General features: G+C 40.1%; 2 protein-coding genes across 4 annotated transcripts in view; both read left to right on the top strand.

Annotated features, from left to right (window-relative positions):
- pdlim5b (PDZ and LIM domain 5b) overlaps nt 1-12,058 on the top strand; it is a 41,917-nt gene extending 29,859 nt beyond the window's left edge. For all 3 annotated transcript variants that reach the window (XM_073478673.1, XM_073478675.1, XM_073478674.1), the window contains exons 6-13: nt 1,210-1,364; nt 2,615-2,642; nt 6,209-6,372; nt 8,863-9,043; nt 9,790-9,970; nt 10,553-10,673; nt 10,762-10,877; nt 10,990-12,058. In XM_073478673.1, coding sequence (XP_073334774.1) covers nt 1,210-1,364; nt 2,615-2,642; nt 6,209-6,372; nt 8,863-9,043; nt 9,790-9,970; nt 10,553-10,673; nt 10,762-10,877; nt 10,990-11,073 — 1,030 coding nt within the window. In that variant the 3' untranslated portion in view covers nt 11,074-12,058. The remainder of the gene's footprint in view (nt 1-1,209; nt 1,365-2,614; nt 2,643-6,208; nt 6,373-8,862; nt 9,044-9,789; nt 9,971-10,552; nt 10,674-10,761; nt 10,878-10,989) is intronic.
- Nucleotides 12,059-13,053: 995 nt separating this feature from the next.
- Nucleotides 13,054-20,404, top strand: part of bmpr1bb (bone morphogenetic protein receptor, type IBb) — a 59,268-nt gene continuing 51,917 nt past the window's right edge. Inside the window, exons 1-2 of the mRNA XM_073478676.1 lie at nt 13,054-13,218; nt 18,297-18,366. The gene's annotated coding sequence lies outside the window, so the exon portion shown is untranslated. The remainder of the gene's footprint in view (nt 13,219-18,296; nt 18,367-20,404) is intronic.

Here is a 20,404-nt window from a genome sequence, read left to right on the forward strand (position 1 = left end):
CTCACGTTCGTGCTCATCCACTTACAGCACAAATTCTTTTCTAGTTCCGAACCCCCCAAAAAAAATCCATCTCTGACGCACCACAGGACACGCAGTGGGGGTCGGCTCATACTGGTCATTCATTTTCTCAGAGGCATCAGGCTCTCTGTTTGCTAATGCTGTATTTACACGCAGGCCTGTCAGTGCACTGGGCTGCTGAAGTCACCCAGCCCTGCATCTGTCTAGCTCCCATCTGCTACTGTTGTCAGTATGTTTACAAAAGGCCAGACAAATCACTGGCGAGTATATTCTGCTTTGGCTAAAAATAGCCTGACTTGTGCTGTCTTCGATCATCCTTCACCTCGACTTACCTGACACACACACACACGGACTAAAAATTGCACATACTTGGACTTTTGACATGAAATTGACTCACAGTTTGGAACAGCACTTGGACTAAACTGTGCATGTAAACACTTCATATAAATATTATTGCATTCAAGAGTACCAGCAAATTATTTTTGGAAGAAAGGCTGATCCTTTGTTTTTAAAGCATATTACTCCCACCTTGTGGTGAGATATGCTCATGTCACTTTCATCCCAAACACTCACTGCTCTAAATATGCAGTCGGTGTGTTTAATTGCACCATTGTAGTGCAGTAAATCTAACTCCTCTTCACTTTTTCACTCATTAATCAATACCCTTTAGACATTAAAATGACTTTAATTGTATTATCTACCTGACTTCTATTCTGTGGTTTTCTCTAACAGTGAGCCTCAGAGAAATCTTAAGTAAGTATAGGTCAGAACAGTTTCTTAACTTTCCCATACAAACAGTGCAGTACAGTCTACTAAGCGCTTAATCTGTGGTCGTTTCTGCCTTTGTGCCTTTCCCTCCCTATCTTCTCATTGCTTGCCTGCAGAACTCCACCTCCAGCTAGACCTACGAGGTAATTCTGAAATCTAACAGCAGTTAGGTCACACTGTGAGACATGTACCTACAAGCTGCACCTTTGATCGAAAGTGGAGCACCTGTTGCATAGTACAGATTACATGTGTGCTGTGTGGGTTTGTTGCTTGTAAGATTGAGTGTATGTATTACCTGGAACTTCATGGTAGAGGCTTTATTATGTTGGACAGTTAATATTAAACAATGTTTTTTTCATTTTAAAACACTGGCGTTTTCCATGTTTTGTAAAATCCCAATTTCTTGGTTTATCTGACTTTTAGGAAACCAGCTGAGGAGCCTGAGAATCATGCGTCCCCACTGAGCGATGCCAGCAAGAAGCGCCTGATTGAGGACACAGAGGATTGGCACCCGCGAACCGGCACCTCACAATCCCGCTCCTTCCGTATTCTGGCCCAGCTCACCGGCACTGAAAAAGGTGTGTTAGTGAAAGAAAGAAAAAATGAAAGAATTTAAGTACATTTACTCACATACTGTACTTATTAAGTACAATTTTGAGGTACTTGTTGAGTATTTCTGTTTCTGTATTTTAGTTTTTATTTGATAACTTTAGTAAATGTAGCACATTTTTAAATTAATTTATTTTATCAGCAATCAGGTAAATACGAAAACACTGATTCAAAATTTGGTAATTAGAAAAGATCTGATAATTGGTTGGCCCATAGTATAAAGTATACATACATTTTACATTTTATTACCTAAGTACATTTATCATCATTAAAAGTACTTTTAATACTTAAGTACATTTAATAGACACTTTTGTTCCAATCTCGTATGAGTGACTTTCACTTTTACCAAAGTGATATTTAAACATGATATTTTTACTTTTACTAATGTCTGACTTTGTGGTACTTTTTACAACATTGTGTGTACCAACCAATGTATGCTTATATGGATACAAACAGGTTGTTGATGAGGACTTAACACACTGCAGGGACTTATTACTGTACGTAGTAATTGAAACTGGCTGAATTTAATTTTCAGAGTATTGTAAGGCTCATTTGTTCATTTTAGATCCATTAAACCATTTAAGACTGGAACACATGACAGATTTATGCAAAGGTTGCCAGTTTAAGGGTAATCCTTTCAACATATTTTCCTTAGAAGCTGTTGTATCACTTTACTTATGTTCCTGTTTTATAATCAAATTTCCTTTTTAAAATTTGATTGCCTCTGTAGATCACAGCGACATTATAGTTTATTTGGTCACAGTAGCTTTCATCACCATATCATTTAATATATCTTTTATGTTACTGTTTTGACTTGAAGTGGCATTGATGGTTACATGAGCAGGCTGCGGCTTTGGGCCTCCTTCCACTCGAAGGGTTTGTGTGTACATTTGTAGATCGGTTTAACTGATGCAAGATGACATTTACAGTAACTCATTTATTAGAATGAAGTAAGATGAGAGCTATCTGTACCTCTCTTTTTGTAAAATGATGTTACCAGACTCTTGTGGAATATGCAATGGGCTTTTTGACCATTTGATGGATATCCAATGTGTTATGGTGTTTCTGCAGCTACGAACAATTCATAGGGTGTTTATTCATGTATACCTTGCAATGACAAGTTGGAACTACTGTAGAACAAGTCATAGCAGCATTGTTTTTTATTATACATTTTACTTAATTTACAACTATGTTGTTTTTTTTCCCCTTATTGTTGCAGAGCAAGCTCCAGAGAACACTGGAAAGAAGTAAGTGGTTGGTGGTTTTTGATATAATCAAATCTGTTTTGTGTGTTGGTGAGTACTTTTGCAGGAAATACAGTAATGTGGCAATCATGAGCAATTTTTTGATCATTGAGGTTTCAAATTCAGAATTGGCCCTCAAAGTACTCATGTAAGCATGTCTAGGAGCCTGTAATTCAGAGTTGAGCCCTGATTTCCTGGTCTTACGGTCCTGCAGTATCATGCTTCATTTAAGGCTTAATTTGGAGAAACCACACGGGGAGCTCTAAGAGGAGGACGGTTGAGTGGTGACAGCCATAGACTCAGCACAAGCTGTGATTGCTACTGCTGTACTCAGTCCTAACTTGATTTAATCTGCAGTAAACACAGTCTGCCCCTCCGTACGAGATCCCCAACCAATCAGCGTGTCACTCACTGGAAACTGTGGGTAATTAAGTGGTATTGTTGGTAATGGCAGCCTTGCCAGATGGAGATTCCTGTTCTCCTTCTGTTAGTGAGATTTTGTTTAGCGTACGCTTCCTTAAAACAGATATTACACATCTGCCTTGACTTGTAATTCAATACACATCTGCAAGGTCTCTTACTAACTTTCCGTTATTTCCCTTTGTGCGACCTCCTGTGTCATCTTTTGCTTTTCTGCTACAATCTTAACCTTCCAACTGTCCCTTTTTCTCTTCTTTCTCTTGCAATCCTGTCTTATGGGGGAAATCAGAGCGAACAAGTTGGACCCAGAAGTAATAGGACACAAGTACAACAAGCTGAGAGATTGGCATCATGATGTTTCAGCACGCGTGCTAAATGTTTAGTTGTTTTGTCTTCTTTCAACATGTTTTATTTATTTTATTTTGAGCATTATTAAACTTACATTACATTCATTCGGTACTTATTTAACATCCTGATTCGATTTCCCCAAAGTTTAAACTACTCAAGTTTTTGCAAACAAACTCTGCTGTAAAAGTCGTTTTAAGGTACATGTTATCTTTGTGTAATATTATTTCAAAATGTAAATTAAATGCATGCATGCAAGTTAATATGGATGTGTGCTTATAAATGGAGCATTGCAGTGTATATGTGTATTTTTCTGTGACATAGTGTTTGTGTCTGACCCTCCATTTCCTCTGCACACTTTTTGTAATCTTATACTTTATTTTTCTGAGCATGTCTGTATCTTTTTCCTCTATTTTCTACACTAACCAAAGTAGTTTGATTTGTCAGCTTTTGATGACTTTACCTCAATAAACCGTTTTCTTTCTTTTCTGCTGTTGCTTATTTCTAAATCCCTTACTTTCTTCTTGCTTGGCAGAAAAAAGTAACTCGCAGTATATCTGTTATTTCCATTGTTTGAAATATAATCTAATATGAATCAGTTCTGTCACAAGCAAAAATGATCTTAGCATGAGAACCATGAGAACCACTTTGGTGTCTGTCATTATTGTTATTGCAGGTAATTGATTGTCACATAAAACAACAGCCTCATACCTGATCTTGTCACGCATCATCAAAGCAATAAACATGAAGTTAAGTTGCTAAATTTAAACATGGTGTGATCCGTACTCCATCAAAAGAGCCCAGGTTTCTCATCATTTTGATTAAAGGCAGGCAGACAGACCCAGATACTAAAGCAATCTGTCCATAGTTTAAAACCAGCAATTAACTGCATCACTGCATTGCCCTGTCACGATTCTCATGTTATTCAAACAGAAACACCTACAGTAACAGGCTGGATAAGTGAAAGAAAACAAGACAGGATTAAAACCACAGATTTGTGGTTGACAGCAAAATAGGTTCTGTTGTTAGTAACATGCTGTGTGCTGTTGCTGAAAAACCAACAGCTTCAGGGCTCCTAATTATTAACCTGTTGGTACAAATCCTTTGCTCAACCAGTCTGTCTAGGCTGCAACAGCGCCTACGTGATGTTTGCTGAGCGGTCATTGCTTTGTCTAACTGATGGGATCTTCTGAGCCCTATTACACCCGTCACCCTGTCGTCACCATCATGTACGTCCTGGATAGCGGCTTTCAGTCAAATATTGCATCATTAGAGAAGCATCAAACTTCTAACTTCCGTTAACTGTTAAACTATTCAGTCTTTACTCGTTGTGAATTTTGTGCAAGAATTTTTCAGCCTTTATTGGGTTTGAACCGTTTGCTACTCACAGGAGGTTCTCAGCTTGAAGTGAAAGCTGTGAAATTTTACAAGGGGTGTGGACTAGAAAGACTAGTGCTTCTCATTTTCGACTAAAATATATTACAGCTCAGCTACAACATTTTGTACTGCCATGGGAAAAGAAGACTCCGTTGCCTCAGAGTGTCTCCACCTTTGCTGTTTCAGGAAAATAAAAGCAATAACCCCTACTAAAATAAGATCAGTGGTCAACTCAGGAAATTATTGGAGGGTGAGCTACACGTACAGTAAATACTACACTATCACCACCTGTAATTGTGTCCTTATGTGCTTATGTCAGTAACTGAAAAACCATATGGACTGTGGGCAGCAGTGCATATTATTTCAAAGTGCTCCATAATTATCTTGATTGTTTGCATGTGTCACTGAGATTCTGACCAAGTGATTGTAAGCATTAGTACCTGCCATCAACTGTGAAATGCAGTAGATAAAGTGAAGCCAATTCAGAAGTGCATTAAAGGTGCAATATGTAAGTTATAGTTCAAAACATTAAATTGAAAATTAACCAAAATCATCAACAAAATATATTTTAAAAAAAATGCTGGTGTTATGTCAGCCCTGTAAGCCTCTTTGTCGCAGGGGTCCCATGGCTAACTGAGCTAACAAGCTAACAGCATGGCTGTATAAAAAGAATTCAGTCAGCAGCAGTTAGCAGTTACTCTGGTGATATGCTGCCCCTATTTGGTGGTCGTATTAATTCAAGAAGGTCATTTCTTACATATTGTATCTTTAAATCTTCTTTACTAATGGCCAGCAGGAGGCGACTCCACCGGTTTCAAAAAGAAGTCAGATTGAATGTAAGGGTATGAGAAAATGACTTATTATCTCAGTAAACAGTTTCCTCATGAATTTATGGCTTCAATCTTTAGATCCAAAAAGCTGGGTATGCTTTAGGGCGAGGCTAACTGGTGGTTGACAAGTGGCTGCCATTGTGACCTCTATGAGGATAGAGGCGTAGCAGCGTGTATCCATGGCAGCTCCAAATATGCTCACTTCTATGACCGTAATGCCAAACCCGAGGCTTCAAAACGTCCACAAACCAATGGGTTACGTCCCATTGGCTTCCTCCACAATTTTATACAGTCTCTGGTACCTGCAGTAGAACAGATCATTGTAAGTATTTGTTTACGTGGAGGTTCAAGTCAAGTGGTGGCACAGTCTGATCTTTAGATTTCTCTCTTTTTCAGGGGTTAGCCACAGTTTTGACCTAAATTTGTTGTCCCAGATACGAGGTAAAGGCTCTGACCTACAGTCAGAAAGAAAATGTTTCCACTGAAGAGAAGATAAACAAATGCAGTATTTGTATGTATGTACAAATATATATCAATGTGTGTGTTTGTCTTGTAGTGAGTTATGATTTATACGAAACATGTATATCTGTTTCCTAGTGAGCCAGTTGACAAAACCACTCCTGCTATGCACACCTCGCCTGCAGCGAAAACATTTTCCAAATCTGCAGCAGCACCCAGGAACGGCAATGTCTCCTCTGCTTCCGCTTTCAAGAGTCCGGCTGCCCAGAACAAGCCTTCCTTCCCATCTGGAGGTCCATCAGGTAAAAGAACACATTCAGAAATCTTCCCCTGCTTCTGTTATGTAAAGCCGCTTGAATGCTTCTGCTTCTGCCAGGCATGTATTATCCATTTCATGTAGTTGCTTCTTTTAGCCTTCAGAGGGCAGCCCAGTTCTTTTAAATCACTTCTGCTCAGCTGTAACATTTATTGCTGCTTTAATACCTGACACTCAGCCATTTAAGATTATGAGCTCTATAAAAACCAGAGGTATTCCGTTAATGAGCTCAGATTATTGGCTTTTCCCAAGATCCCCTCAGTTAAATAGATTGTGAAATTGAGAATTATGTATTTTATTTTGTGTGAAAGCTGCTCTTTAAATACAGAAATCCCTGCCACAAGACCCCGAGCAGGTCAGAGTAAATATTTGCTAAAAGGCATCAGTCGGGGGTCATTATTAGCAATACTGAGACACAAGTATGCACTTATTCATGAACAGATGCACTATGTGCCCTAACGTTATTTCCCAGAAGACCCTTTAAGAAACGGCTGCTGAAAGGTGCCACAGGCCGAGAGCAGCAGAGGCCACAGTTGGTTCTCTGTTGGCTGTGTTATTTATCAGATTAACACATACTTGGGTTCAAGTAAACAAGCATGTATCTCATAGTGCCCATGTGGAATTGGGCTGGGCATGTGGAATGTGACCTTTTTAAAATGTATTTACATGAATAAATATCATTGGCGCTTTTACTGTCAGCGCCCTCAAAAGTGAGAAATTAGTAGAATATTTAGGCTGTGCATGTTCTTTGATCAATAGTGACCCCTTTTCATTTATTTCCATTCGTCTGTCTCTGAATTTAGAGAGACAGAACAGACGAAGCAGAGATTGGCGGTCCTGCTGTGATCCAGTTTGGATGCTCATGCTGACTTTTTCCTCCTTATCTTCCTCGTACAGCCAGACAGCAATGACAGACTTACAAATGCATGTTTCACTTTCTGTCCTATTTAATGTGGCTCAGCCCTCAATCTTTGCTCTTGCCAAAGGATTCGTTTGGACTGACAGCTTGTCAACATTCACCACACTACACCGGCTTTTCACACAGATTAGGTCGCATAGCGTCATTGTAAGATATTTTGACTCCAGTGTAATATTCTCTGCATCAATGCCACATTCGATTCAGTAAGAATCGTCATCTTACATAAATTAATGTATAGTAAATGCTACATCATGATACTATTAAAAGACGTGTTGTGCATCAGCATTTCTTTTAAGTCTCGCATCTCTCTTTTCTACTCTGATGAACACACTTGGCTGTTTCATTTAACTCAGAAGAAGCAGAGAGACTTGTACAAATAGTGAGGTGATGAGTTCATCCCTTCTTGATATTTTCAGATTGATCACATTTTCTATTAAATTTGATTTCCCAACAGGGAGATCTAAACGCTGAAGGCCTTCTTCATAACATAAGTAAAGTTCTGGTGGGAAAGAAATCACAAATTCCCCTTTTTTTGGACCAGAGGTAGTAAAATGTATTACATAATGACTCTAGAAATATTGTCATCTGCCTAAAAATGGGTAGGTGTTTGATTGTAAACCCCCACCCCAAAATCAAAAATACGTAGTGCTATTTATCCATCTATATTGTTTGGGTGTGAGTTGCAGAGTTTTGAAGATATCAGCTGTAGACTAGAGGAACTCATCTTGTGGTGCCCAAAGCGCCTAAAAAAAGTTTCATGAAGGAGCTAAATCCTTTATGCCGAAGCACACATGCCAACCGTACCAGATGAATTGGCTAATGGTGTTTATATTAAAAGCAGATCTTTATATTAACTGTAACATAAACATTATTTTAGCCAAAAATGATCCACTTATCTCTGAGAGAATCCAGAGTCCAGTCCAGACCTCTCCACATCACACTTACTCTCTAGTATCTCTCTTCCTATGAACCCCACTCCCACAGTCTTCTCACATCCCTGCTCGTGTTTATTCAGTTTGTTTGCCCTCCGTTACGAGGAAATTTAGGGAGCACTTGTCCTTTGACCTCCTTTGAGTCTTTGATAACGGTGCTCTCTTTCAATAGTGTCTCTGTGCCCGATGATTTTACCCTCGAGCACTCCCTCTGAGGGCGGACAACACTGACCTCTTGTCCTGGATGTGTCTTTGCACTGTGAAAGAGAATAAGGAAAAACAGTGCATCCTCTCCATGTGTTTTGAGATGAGAGGAGGGGGATTATTTTTCCAGGTGTCTCCTCTGACTCTGGGAATGTGTTGTTTCCCTCAGTGGGAAAAATTGATCTCTTGTCTGGGCTGGGTGGGGTGGCTCTGTCCAGCCCAGCTGTCTAATGCTTCAGGCATGGAGGTTAGAGATCAGCAAATCATTCCCATTCACTGCCTGAAAACACACACCTAAACTGCGCATATTTTCTTTCAAATAATGCAAATAAAGTCTAATACTTTATCGAGGACATTCATGCTGGGCTAGCTATTTTTTCTCCATTTGAATACTGACCCATTATTTTCCCTGCTGGTTTAGGTTTTCCAAAGGGTGGAGCAGCTCCTTCATTCGGCAAAGTTGCCAACCCTGCTCCCAAAGGTCCAGACCGCCCCACCCCTCAGCCACATCCACAGGACCTCAACTCGCTGGTGCAGCGAGCTGAACACATCCCAGCCGGCACACGCACCCCAGTGTGCGGCAAGTGCAACAATGTCATCAGGTAGATAACATCAGAAAAACTGCATTTAGAGTGTAAAAGTAATACTGTGTAGAATATTTGTCTAAGACTTAAAGATACGAAAGCGCTGAAGGTTTTTTTTTTCTAGTTACTTCCTTTCCTTTTTGTCACCAGTAAAAACAGGTGACAAAAACTTTTTATGTAGTTTTATTATTTTAGTTGGTTGGTCAGGATATTCTTTTTTAGTGTTAGTTTGTTGTTTGTAATACTAATTTCGGCCACAAGAGGCTAAAGTGCAGCAGTACCCCGTGTTTTAAATAGGATTAAAAGCATTTGTGTTTAATTCTAGATGAGTTTTAATTTCTCCATGCACAATTAACACAAGGTAGATTCACATTATTGTGTGTTAGCAAATGATGTAACATTACTGTCATGCGTTTCTTTTGGATAGAAACGTATTTAGTTGGCTCAGTCGCTACCCAATCCGTAGATCCTGCCCCTATTTACATACTGTATTTAGTCACATTTATATAGATATGGAAGATATGCAAACAGCAGCGGCCGATGAGGCATCTACGTTTCTATATCAATGTGAAAAAACCTTGCAAAACCTTGTTTTCACCTGTTCTTAAGTCATAAACACAGGAGAGAAAACAATTTAGATTAGACACCAGAATATTTTTTCACACTTGCCTCTCAGGGCTTCCATATAAAAACCTAAGCATGTGGACTTTTTTTTTTTTTTTTTAATGAATTATTTCTCTTTGTCCCTTGCTTCCTCTCACCAGGGGCCCGTTCCTTGTGGCCATGGGCAAGTCATGGCACCCCGAGGAATTCAACTGTGCTCACTGCCACTCCTCCCTGGCAGAGAACGGATTTGTGGAGGAGAGGGGCCAGGTGTACTGCGAACGCTGCTACGAGCAGTACCTCGCTCCCAGCTGCGCCCGCTGCCAGCAGAAGATCCTGGGGGTAAGTTGCAAAACGGAGGGGTATTGTTTTCTGCCTTCGTCTACTTGTACTGAAACCTGTACTGGTACAAAAAAACATAATTCACTTTCATTATCGAAAGAAATAAAGCAGATGCTCGCTGCTTAATGCATCGTTTTGAATGTGGTTGTAAACCTAAATGCAATCCATGTGCATTATCTGTTTGACCTTTTATGTTAGTAAGAGTATAAATAGTGACATTATAGTAATGTTTCTTTTAAAAATAAGCTGTGGCTGACTTTGCCTACCACTGTTATCTATTTTTAATACAAAATTTCATAAATGTTTAATAAATTCATACAATCGTTTGGTTAATGTAGTTGCTCTTTCCGTCAGTAGTTTTGCCACAAAGTAAGCGGTCGATGCAGTATAACAAACACAGAGAGACACATAAAAATGAAAAGACATAAAAGATGTCACAAGACCCAAGTTTTATCTAAACGAGAACACTAAGAAAACAATATAATTGACAAAATTTAAACCCTTGAGTCCTTAAACTAATTGATGGATGGACTAATACTTCAACAAGCATTTCCTCATATATTTCTTCTATTTCCTCTGCAGGAGGTCATGAATGCCCTGAAACAAACCTGGCATGTGACCTGTTTCGTCTGTGTCGCCTGCCAGCAGCCAATCAGAGGCAACATGTTTCACATGGAGGATGGACAGCCGTACTGTGAACAAGGTACAACAGGAAGCCCACAACAGTAAATTAAATGTTGTCAATGAAACCCGCTCATACAGAATAACATTTTGTACTATTTACTACTCAGACTACTACAGCATGTTTGGGACCAACTGCCACGGCTGTGACTTCCCCATCGAGGCGGGGGACAAGTTCCTGGAGGCTCTAGGATTCACCTGGCATGACACCTGCTTCGTGTGTGCGGTAGGTCCAGGAGACAGTTTCCCTCACTGCAACAACAGAGGTTAGATCTAGAAATATGAAAATCTTGTGAGATCAATAACACGGCTCTGTATGTCTTCGGCTCTGTCCACAGGTGTGCTCCACTTCTCTGGAAGGTCAGCCGTTCTTCTCCAAAAAAGACAAGGCTTTGTGCAAGAAACACGCCCACTCTGTCTGACCTGCCCCCATGAATATGAATGTGCTGGGGCAAGGGTGTCAGTTTACAGCAATTTATATGTCAGCCAGATGTTAAATATTTTCAGAATTTAAACTGATCTGTTTCTCTTAGAATAACATTGGGTCAGAGGTTCCACTGTAAGCTTTAGTTTTGCTTTTAATATTTTCATGTTGTAACAAATTTATAGATCATTTCAAAACACTGTTAGCCTCCTGCCAGTGCCAGAGGATTTTGTTTGTGCTGAGCTTTTTTATCTGTGCTGGACGTGTGTTGCGCTCTCGATGGGGCATTAATGTTTCACACAGGATAGGATAGTTAACTGCGATGACCTACTGAGCCCCTCAGGGGTCACATACAGTAATAGGTAAGAAATATTGGGGAAAGATATGGTATTAGTATAGCGAGTGAAAGGTTTAAAAATTATGGTTATTTAACATTGAGGGGCTAAAATTATTTATTTGTAAGCAAGAATTGCTAAAAAGAAAAAAGACTTAAGGGCATCTGGCCTTCAGAATAAAAAATGGGAAATTTTATTGTTATATTTTATTGTTTTAAAGTAATGTGTTATGTAACCATTCCCAGGAAATTAAAGCATAAAAAAGTAATGTGTACAGCGGTGTGTAGAGACACTGTATAGGTCAAGTTTAATTGTCAATGCATAAAAGTTATATAAGGGTTCAATTCAGTCTAGTCTTTACGGAGACGTCTCCATAACAGATCGATTGTTCCGTTGAAAGCGGCTTCCAGTGAAACTGCACTTCATTCAACTCGCTCCTGGCAGTAAAACACATAAGATTTGAATTATTTGTTTAATTAACACAAAACAATGTTAATATATATTTCAGTTTCTCTTTGTTTTACACAAATGTCTTTGAAAGAAAAAAACTGTGTACTTGTGCGATGGATTTCTCATTGGACACTGTGCATAAATAAGCACCTCTCTCCTTACTGTCATTTCAAATAAAAGGGTTCAATATTGAATGCATCATCAGAGCTCTTGAGTCCTTCCTATACCGTTAAAACACTATTTCATCCTATTTTTTTGACTGTCACTGGACTGAAACATTAAAGGAGACATATTATGCTCATTTTCAGGTTCATCATTTTATTTTGGGTTACTACTAGAATATTTTTACATACTTAAATGCTCAACAAACACATCAGTTTTCTCCATACTGTCCCAAACGCTTTGTTTTAGCTCCTTGTCTCTTTAAGGCCTCCCCTCCTGAAGACCCACTCTCCTCTGATTGGTCAGCTCACACATGCCTGAACCAGCGTCTTCAATAACAACAGAGCAGCTGAAGCTAAATCAATTATTTTATGTTGAACTAGCTGCAGTCACATAGTGTGATGTCACAAAGTCACAGAATTAAAGGCGAGGAGGCGTTTGAGGAGCGGTGTTTTCTATGGGAGAAATGAGCTTTTGGTTTTGTAACTTTCAAGCTCTTTTATGTGCGCAAGAGCCCACAAAAACACTGAAGGAAAGGAATAAAAGACACAATAGGTCTCCTTTAAAATCCCCCTCCTGCAAGTACCTTATTTTTAAATTGTGCACAGGTGCTTTTTATGCCTTTGTCGATACAAATGGTAAAAAGCATTGCAGCAAAGAACCGATACATGCTGTACGATAAATCTGTGGTCGTGACAGTTATTATTCAGAGAAGTTAACATGCAGGCAGACAGGCACCAGCATGAGCTGCACTTTACTTGCAGTGAGAGAGAAAAGTACACATCTCCATAGGGACAGGAGAAACAACACACACACACACACACACACACACACACACACACACACACACACACACACACACACACACTTTGTGCATTCTTGCTTGTATGATAACAATACAAGTGATTAACAGGCAGCAGGAGACACACACTCATTGCTGAGAGTCTTGAGTTATTGTGTAGTGTTATTGGAGTGATATGTACCAGACGGTGAGCTCAGCCTGCTGATCTGCACTTCTCCAAGACGTCGGAGGTGGGAGCTGTGCGCGAAAACGACTCCAGCCTCCGGTAGACGCGTGGTGCACTTGGAAAAACTCCTCCACAACAAGACAGAGGGACACACGCGATTTCGAGGAGGCCACAGGAGAGCTCCGATCTGGGAACTTGTCGAGCTGCTTTTGAAGCGAGAAGGAGACGGTAAGGATGATTTTAAACAACTCGGTATGTAGTGTGTGTTTGAGCTTTTCCCTCGCTGGAAACCAGAGGGGCTCCGTGCGCGAAGTGTTCCCCGTGCTGCTGCTCCTCATTACAATCACACTGAAGCCTCACGGCGCTCAGTTTGATGCTGATAGCAGCTGCGGGACCCCCGACTGTGTTACTGCTGCAGTCTGCGGTGATGATGAGGAGGATGCTTATCGGTAATTGGTGCCATGATCGGCGCTCAGTGCGTCTTAACGTCCGATCTGAGGGAGGATATCGCTTCTGAACTGCGTTGAGATGAGATGCAGTTGAGTTTATGGTCGTTTTGAACAATTGACAGTGAGATAAATAAAACAGTTAAAGTGATGAATGTCTGCTCAGGTCAAATCTGAATATGTTGCTGAGTTCTTGCTGCCTTGTTGGGACTGAAGCTTTGGTAATATGGCTGATTAAAACAGCCCCACGTCATGGCTCATGTACTATTTTGGTGGAAAAGTGGCAAAGTACATTTATACAAAGTACTGTTAGTCTGTTTTTGTGCTTCTTTTAACCTCTGCTCCACTTATACTACTCAGGAAACACTGTACTTTTTACTCCACTACATTTATTTTATATTTATTTAACTGGAGTTCCTATTTACATTAAGTTGCACATTCAGATTAAAGGTGCACTTTGTGGTTTTGGGGAAGAAATTAAAGGACAACACGTCATTGTCCTTGTTACCTCATTAATATTTTAAATATTAAAACTCTGAGTTTGAATTTCCTCTCCAAAACTACATAGTGCCCCTTTAATAATACAAAATGTAACCTCATCAACATATAAAACCTGATTTATTGTGATAGATTAAAATATGATAAGGCGGTAAATTCACAAACTAGCAGTGTATATCATCAATATTTATAAAAACTGTTGTATAAAGTCCCCAAAAGTCATACTTGGGTAAAAGTAAATATATCGTGTTAAAATATTACTTCAGTAATAGTACCATAGGAATAGTACTTGAGTAAAAGTCTATAAGTATCTAATATTAGATATACTCAAGTATCAAAAGTAATTTTCTGGCAAAAAATATACTTAAGTGTCAAAACTAAAAGTGAAAGTCATTCATACTATGGTTGGCCGAATATTGGCCTGGACAACTATCAGATCTGATGTTGATGAAGGTTCTCAGTCATCCGGGTCATGATAAATCTACGTGCTGTATCACAGGCAACTGGACTTGTTTCAGTTTCTTGAAGACGTTTGATATGTCAGATCTGATATGATATGATATGATATGTCAGATCTGATATGTAGCGTTTTTTAGATTATTGGAATCGATGATTTTTCATCTAATTGCAGATAAAATAAATACCTTTTAAAATGTGCAACTAGTAATAAATGTTCTCAGATAAATGTAGTGAAGTATAAGGTACAATAAATGCCCCCGAAAAGTAGTAGATTGGAAGTATAAAGTAGAAGAAAATGGACATACTCAAGTGAAGTACAAGTACCTAACAATTGTGTTTAAGTACAGTAATTGAGTAAATGTACTTATAATCAGTGATGTACATTCCATCAGTAATAAAATATACGTTATTCTAAAATAGACCATTCAGAATAATCAGACCTTTGACTTTTGGTATAATAAATACATCTCAATGCTAATGCTTTTGTAGTTTTACTTAGATTTTTGAATGCAGGATTTTTACTTGTAAGTACTTCTACAATTTGTTGTTACTACTTTTACTTAAGTAAAAGATCTGAGTACTTCTTTTACCACTGATGTCGCTGTTCAGGAGCGTTCAGTCAGATCACATCAGCTTCTTCACCGGATGCAGTTTATGCAGTTTTCATGGGATTCTAGATGTTCAGATTTCCCTCTTTTCAGAGTTCTTAAAAGATTTTGTCCATGTTAGTTTAAATGTTGGATGGTCACTTATATGACAAACTCCTCCTTATAAAGACCATTTTATATGATGAAAGTTATGGACCTTGTAGTGGGATTCTAAACTTTTGCTCCTAAAGTCAAGACTGAACTTGAAGCCTGAGCTTTATAATGTTATTTTATTACTCTGGATCTCACTTGTCAATCAGGACTCAGATAATGCTCGTCATTGTAGAGCGCACGTGCCATTTTTACACCCACTGTGTGTGTTAACATCTGGCAGCGAGCTAAAGACTCCATTGTCTGTCAGTGTATAGTGGCAGTGGCATCAATGGCCCTCTGTGCTTTGCATGTGATCGCTGGGTATCAGAGAACCAGAGCTGTGGTCTCCTGATGTGTCCTGATGTTTCCATCAGCATCCCAGATCCCAGGGTGAGCCGTGCACAACCTGCTGCTCGTCCTGCAGGTGTGTGGTTGTGTCTTTGCAACCCTCGGCCTCTCTGCAGGACAGAGACTCTCACTGAAGCAGAGCTGAGTGAGTGTTTATAATAAACACACAGAGAGTGTTCAAACCACCACCCACCAACCACCACCCAAGCCTTGCTGCCTGCCTCTGCCCCTGGCAGCAGTAACGCCCGTCATTAGTCTTACATGATGGTGATGGCATGTCAAGTGAGGGGGCATGGTGAGGCAGCACTTTGTGGTCTACCACAGACTCAAGCTTCAAGTGTTTCAGCTTGTTGGACTGGCACTGATGACTTACACAGTATGTGTGTGTACGTACATTCATTTTGTTAGGCTCATGTATTGTAGCAGCATGAAGGCAGGCATGTCTTAAAATACCTGTGTGATTAATCAACAGTTGTTTGGTCTGTATTTCAGAAAATTATGAAAAACATGTTGATCAGTGTTTCCCAGAGCCCAAGATGTCAAATGTCTTGTCTTGTCCACAACCCAAAGGTATTCAGTTTACTGTCATAGAGGGGTAAAGAAACCAGAAAATATTTACACTTACGAAGCTGAAATCATTTTTTTTTTTTTTACGTTTTTTCTCCTTAAAAATTACTTAAACCATTTAATTGATAATCAAAATAATCGTTGCAGATTAAAATAGGTGTCAACTAAGCGCCAAACGAGTCCTCACAGATCTCTTTATGCACTGTGGTGCTGATAGTTATCAAAATAAATAAATAAAACTCTGACACTGAACAGCACTTAAAGTGCCTCTGAGGGACTTTTTCTACATGAGCACTTGTGGACCGGTAATGGACTTCTAGCACCACAAATGGAAAAGTGAAGGATGATGAGACATCACACATTTGGAAATATGTCTGCGGGAAAATCATGAAACTGTGACTGCCTTACTGACATAAGAGAGTTTTCAATGAAATAGCCATGTAAGTGTGTATATTATTTTTTTTTGGAATATAGGATTTTTAAGCATATTTGGTACCCTGCTGCAGAAATACTGCTGAGCTGAGGTGGAAACATGGTGCGCGATTCTTGCACAGGCGTGTGGCAGCTGACCAATCAGAGAAAAGTGGACTTTTCAGGGGGAGGGCCTTAAAGAGATAAGCTAAAACAGAGCATTTAGACAGAGAACAGAGGAGCTGCAGTATGAGAGGGGGACAGTATGAGAATAAACAATGTGTTTTTTAAACATTAATCCATGTAAACCTTTTCTACAGGACAACCAAAATACATGAATGAACATGAAAATGTGCATAAAATGTGACTTTTGACTAAGAAATCAGAAGAAACGAGGTATTATAATGTAGTAGTGAATGCCGTGTTCATCGCTGAGTAGACGTCTGTTGAGGTGATTTGGTGAACATCACAGGTACGCTGAAATGAAAACGTCTTTTTCACCAGCTCCTCTTAGCAACTGCCCTGCACACAAGCACCTACACACAGACGCACACACTCATCCAGTCACTCTCTGATGCACATAAACACACAAACAAACACGATCTAAGCAGATACCGGCCTGAGTCTGGGGTTTGTCCGCGGGGCTAAACTTAGCAAGCTGCGACCCCTCACCCCAGTTTCCTCCCTTATAATTACAGGAAATGAGTCCAGCCAATCAGAGTGGAGATATTTTGGTGCATATTAACAAGCTCAATAGGAGCAGTATTTGAGGAATAGACAGGTAAATGTATGTGTGTGCATGGTGGGGAGGTTTGCTCAGGTTTGCAGAAGCTGCAGGAGCGTTCTGCGTGAATGCAGAAGAAAAGTAACACCAAAGTTTTGAGTTTATCAGCTCACACTCCAGATTGAAGCAGTCTGTCGTGTAATTTGAGCACAGTGACCGTCAGACAGAGCAAATGGTGGAGCTGCAAGAGACAAACTGTCAGAGATTCGGTCCCAGACAGACTTTTTATTCAATGTCTTTTCCAGCTGCCAGGACATTTTTTCACGATTTCCTTTGGTTTTCTTTTCTGCACACACGCTGAGGAGCATCTCATATCGAGGCTTTTACATCTGTCTTTCACTCACTGTACTGTATCTGTCATACACACCCATACATACCAAAGGAAAGATACAGTCACACTGCTGTATTTTCTTTGTAACAACAACACTGTCAACACAGATGCTGCCTGTGATGCAGGCCCGTGCTTGCATTTGTTCCACGCAGCCTCTCTGGAGGATATATAGAGAGACTGAGCGATCACTTTGTGGCTCGTATTCCTTAAAGTTCTTGAATTTAACTCGAGTTTGAATTTCATGGCTGAGATAGTCCATCATTATGATCACTGGGAGAATTACACTGTATCTCCTCTGGCTCCCATCGGCTAGGAAGTGCGAGCGAAATGCATCTGATCTCGTTCCACTTAGGAATAATCTTCTTACCTGTGGGCTCCTCGACAATTAAAACAGATGACAGACGAAAAGAGAGGAAGCAGAAATAACTTAAAGCTGCGAGCCGCTCCGCTCTTTTCCCTGGAAGGTCAGCAACCATGTGAGAGACATCCTGTTATTAGAGAGAGGGAGAAAGATGAAAAAAAAGAAGGAGAAAAACGTACAGGATGAGTGGGGGGTGATTGAAGATCGAAGCGGAGAAGAGGATAAGGGGTACTTTGCATGATTGGGTGAAAGTCAAAGTGGAGAAATGACCTGAGCTTGAAATTTAGTCTCAGCCCTTTCAGTTGTAGATGGCGGATATATGAGCTCCTTCTAATAACTCGACTTTTTTTTTTCCTTCAAGAGAAAGACAAGTGCTGGAGCTCCGGCTGGGTAAAGTGACAGGATGCTTTCTGATGTCCGATGTTTGGATGGTGAGTATCTATATCTGCCTGACCGAATCTCGTGGAATTCTTTGCAATTTCTTAATTGTAAAACTGAGACATATTGATAAATCTTCACTGCAAACTCTCAAATGTAACTTCAAGTGCTTTTTCCGTTGATGCCTCAAACCGATAATATTGTGAAGAGAGAGTGAAATCCAAAGCTAAAAGCTGTATTGATCAAGATAGACTGAGTGTCGATTCTCCTGCAGCAGAGGTAGTATCTGGCAGGGCCGATCCCGTGTGTGGGTGTTTGTGTGTTTTGGGATTGTAATGCCGTCTCGGCGGCAATTTGCCCCCAAAGTGGCGAGCTAATTGACTTTCTGCTGAGCATGTGGATGGCTATGTAAAATAAACCGCACTGTCTCTAATAGAAGCCTGTTTTCCCCACTAAAGTATCACGCGAGACACCGGCTCCGTCTTCTGACTGGAGTGCCCGGAAATGAATGAGATCAACATCTGATAGAGTGTAGTGAATTTTAGAAACTCTCAGAAGCTTTCATTTCACCTGAGTAATTTACCATAGCGGCGCAGGGCTTTTTTGAATGTAAGGAATGAGTATGAAAGACGAAAAATATTTTAATCTAACATCTGTCTAACCAACAGATGATTTTACCTGTACAAAAGAGTTTCACATTGTGATGCAGGAAGTATTTCATCGCTGTGGTGCTCAGTTTTGTTGTGTGATGCCAGACAACAGCTCCCTCATGAAGTCGGGGTAGATGGATAGAGTCACTGTATCATTTCCTTTGCTCTTCCTTGTCACTCAAAAAGCTGTTAATGTGTTGAGCACCAACATGCAAAACAAAGTCAGAAGAACCACTTCCCAACTCAGGAAATGGGACCGTGAGAGGAGCACGTGAATGCAGCATCAATGGTGCTGTGATCTGGGCGGTACTGGCGCATCAGGTTTTAAACAATGGTGGCCTGGTGACGAACTTATCATGTAACAGCCAAACAACACACTAGAATATATTTCTGAAAACATTTGAAGCGAGAAATAGGCAACGCATTAACAGAACCCTGATTCATATTTGATCGGCACTGCCTATTTTCGACAGTTTTATATGAGTATCTATAAGCCATCCCTCTCAAGATCCGACTTTTTTTTACCCTTTGTGTCCGTGGAAGCGGCATGCAAAAATGCGGATTGTCGAAATTTAAGTTGTAATTCCCCAAGTTACACCCATATGGAAAAGATTACAGACTAACTGATAAATGATAATTCATGGTGAAGTGCTGAGGATGAATTCAGGAGCCTCACGGCCGGAGGAAAGAAGCTGCGTAGTGGTCTGTCAGAAGCTTACAGTGGATACTTCTGTATCTTTTGTCAGACAGCAGCAGGGTCCCTTTAATACCACAATTTTTTTATGTTTTCTGTTGCAGATTTGGACATTTCATCTGCATAGAATCAAAACTTCAGCTTTTTATTTTTTTTAATTTAAGATATTTTAAAATATTAGCACATGTATTTAGTGCATCGCAGCACAATGAACCATTGTTACCCACAGATACAGTACATATACTTTTACCCCTTGATTTCAACAGTGAGCAGGCATGCTGCATCATTTAATTAGCATTCCTTTTACATTAAGCAATAGACTTGCCACTACAGGACCCATCATAAACAAGCAAAATATGCTGACACAGCACCAACGCGGAGGCTTGGTGTACGGTCGGGAGCCGAACCCATGCAGGGCTGTGAAATAGAGAGTTACTGTACCTCGAGAGGACAATAGCAGCTTGTATATGTGGGCGAGGCTTTGCTCGGACTCCCTCTGTGACAGCGACCTGCTGGCAGGAAAGTAAAGAGGGCCGGAGAAGCCGAGCGCTGGTTTGAGTTGGAGAGTAACTCACACCCGTAAAGAATGTCAAGAATCCGTGTGTTAAAGTTCACACTGTATCACCATCTGTGGCTGGATCCCGGCAAATAAAAGGCAGCTGTGTGTGGGAGTCATTGTGTGTGTGTGTTGATGTTAGCGTGCATTTGCTTCAGAAGATAGACTGAAAAAAAACGGAATATTGAAAT

This window comes from Pagrus major, chromosome 12 (genome assembly GCF_040436345.1).
Source record: "Pagrus major chromosome 12, Pma_NU_1.0".
NCBI classification, from domain to species: Eukaryota; Metazoa; Chordata; class Actinopteri; order Spariformes; family Sparidae; genus Pagrus; species Pagrus major.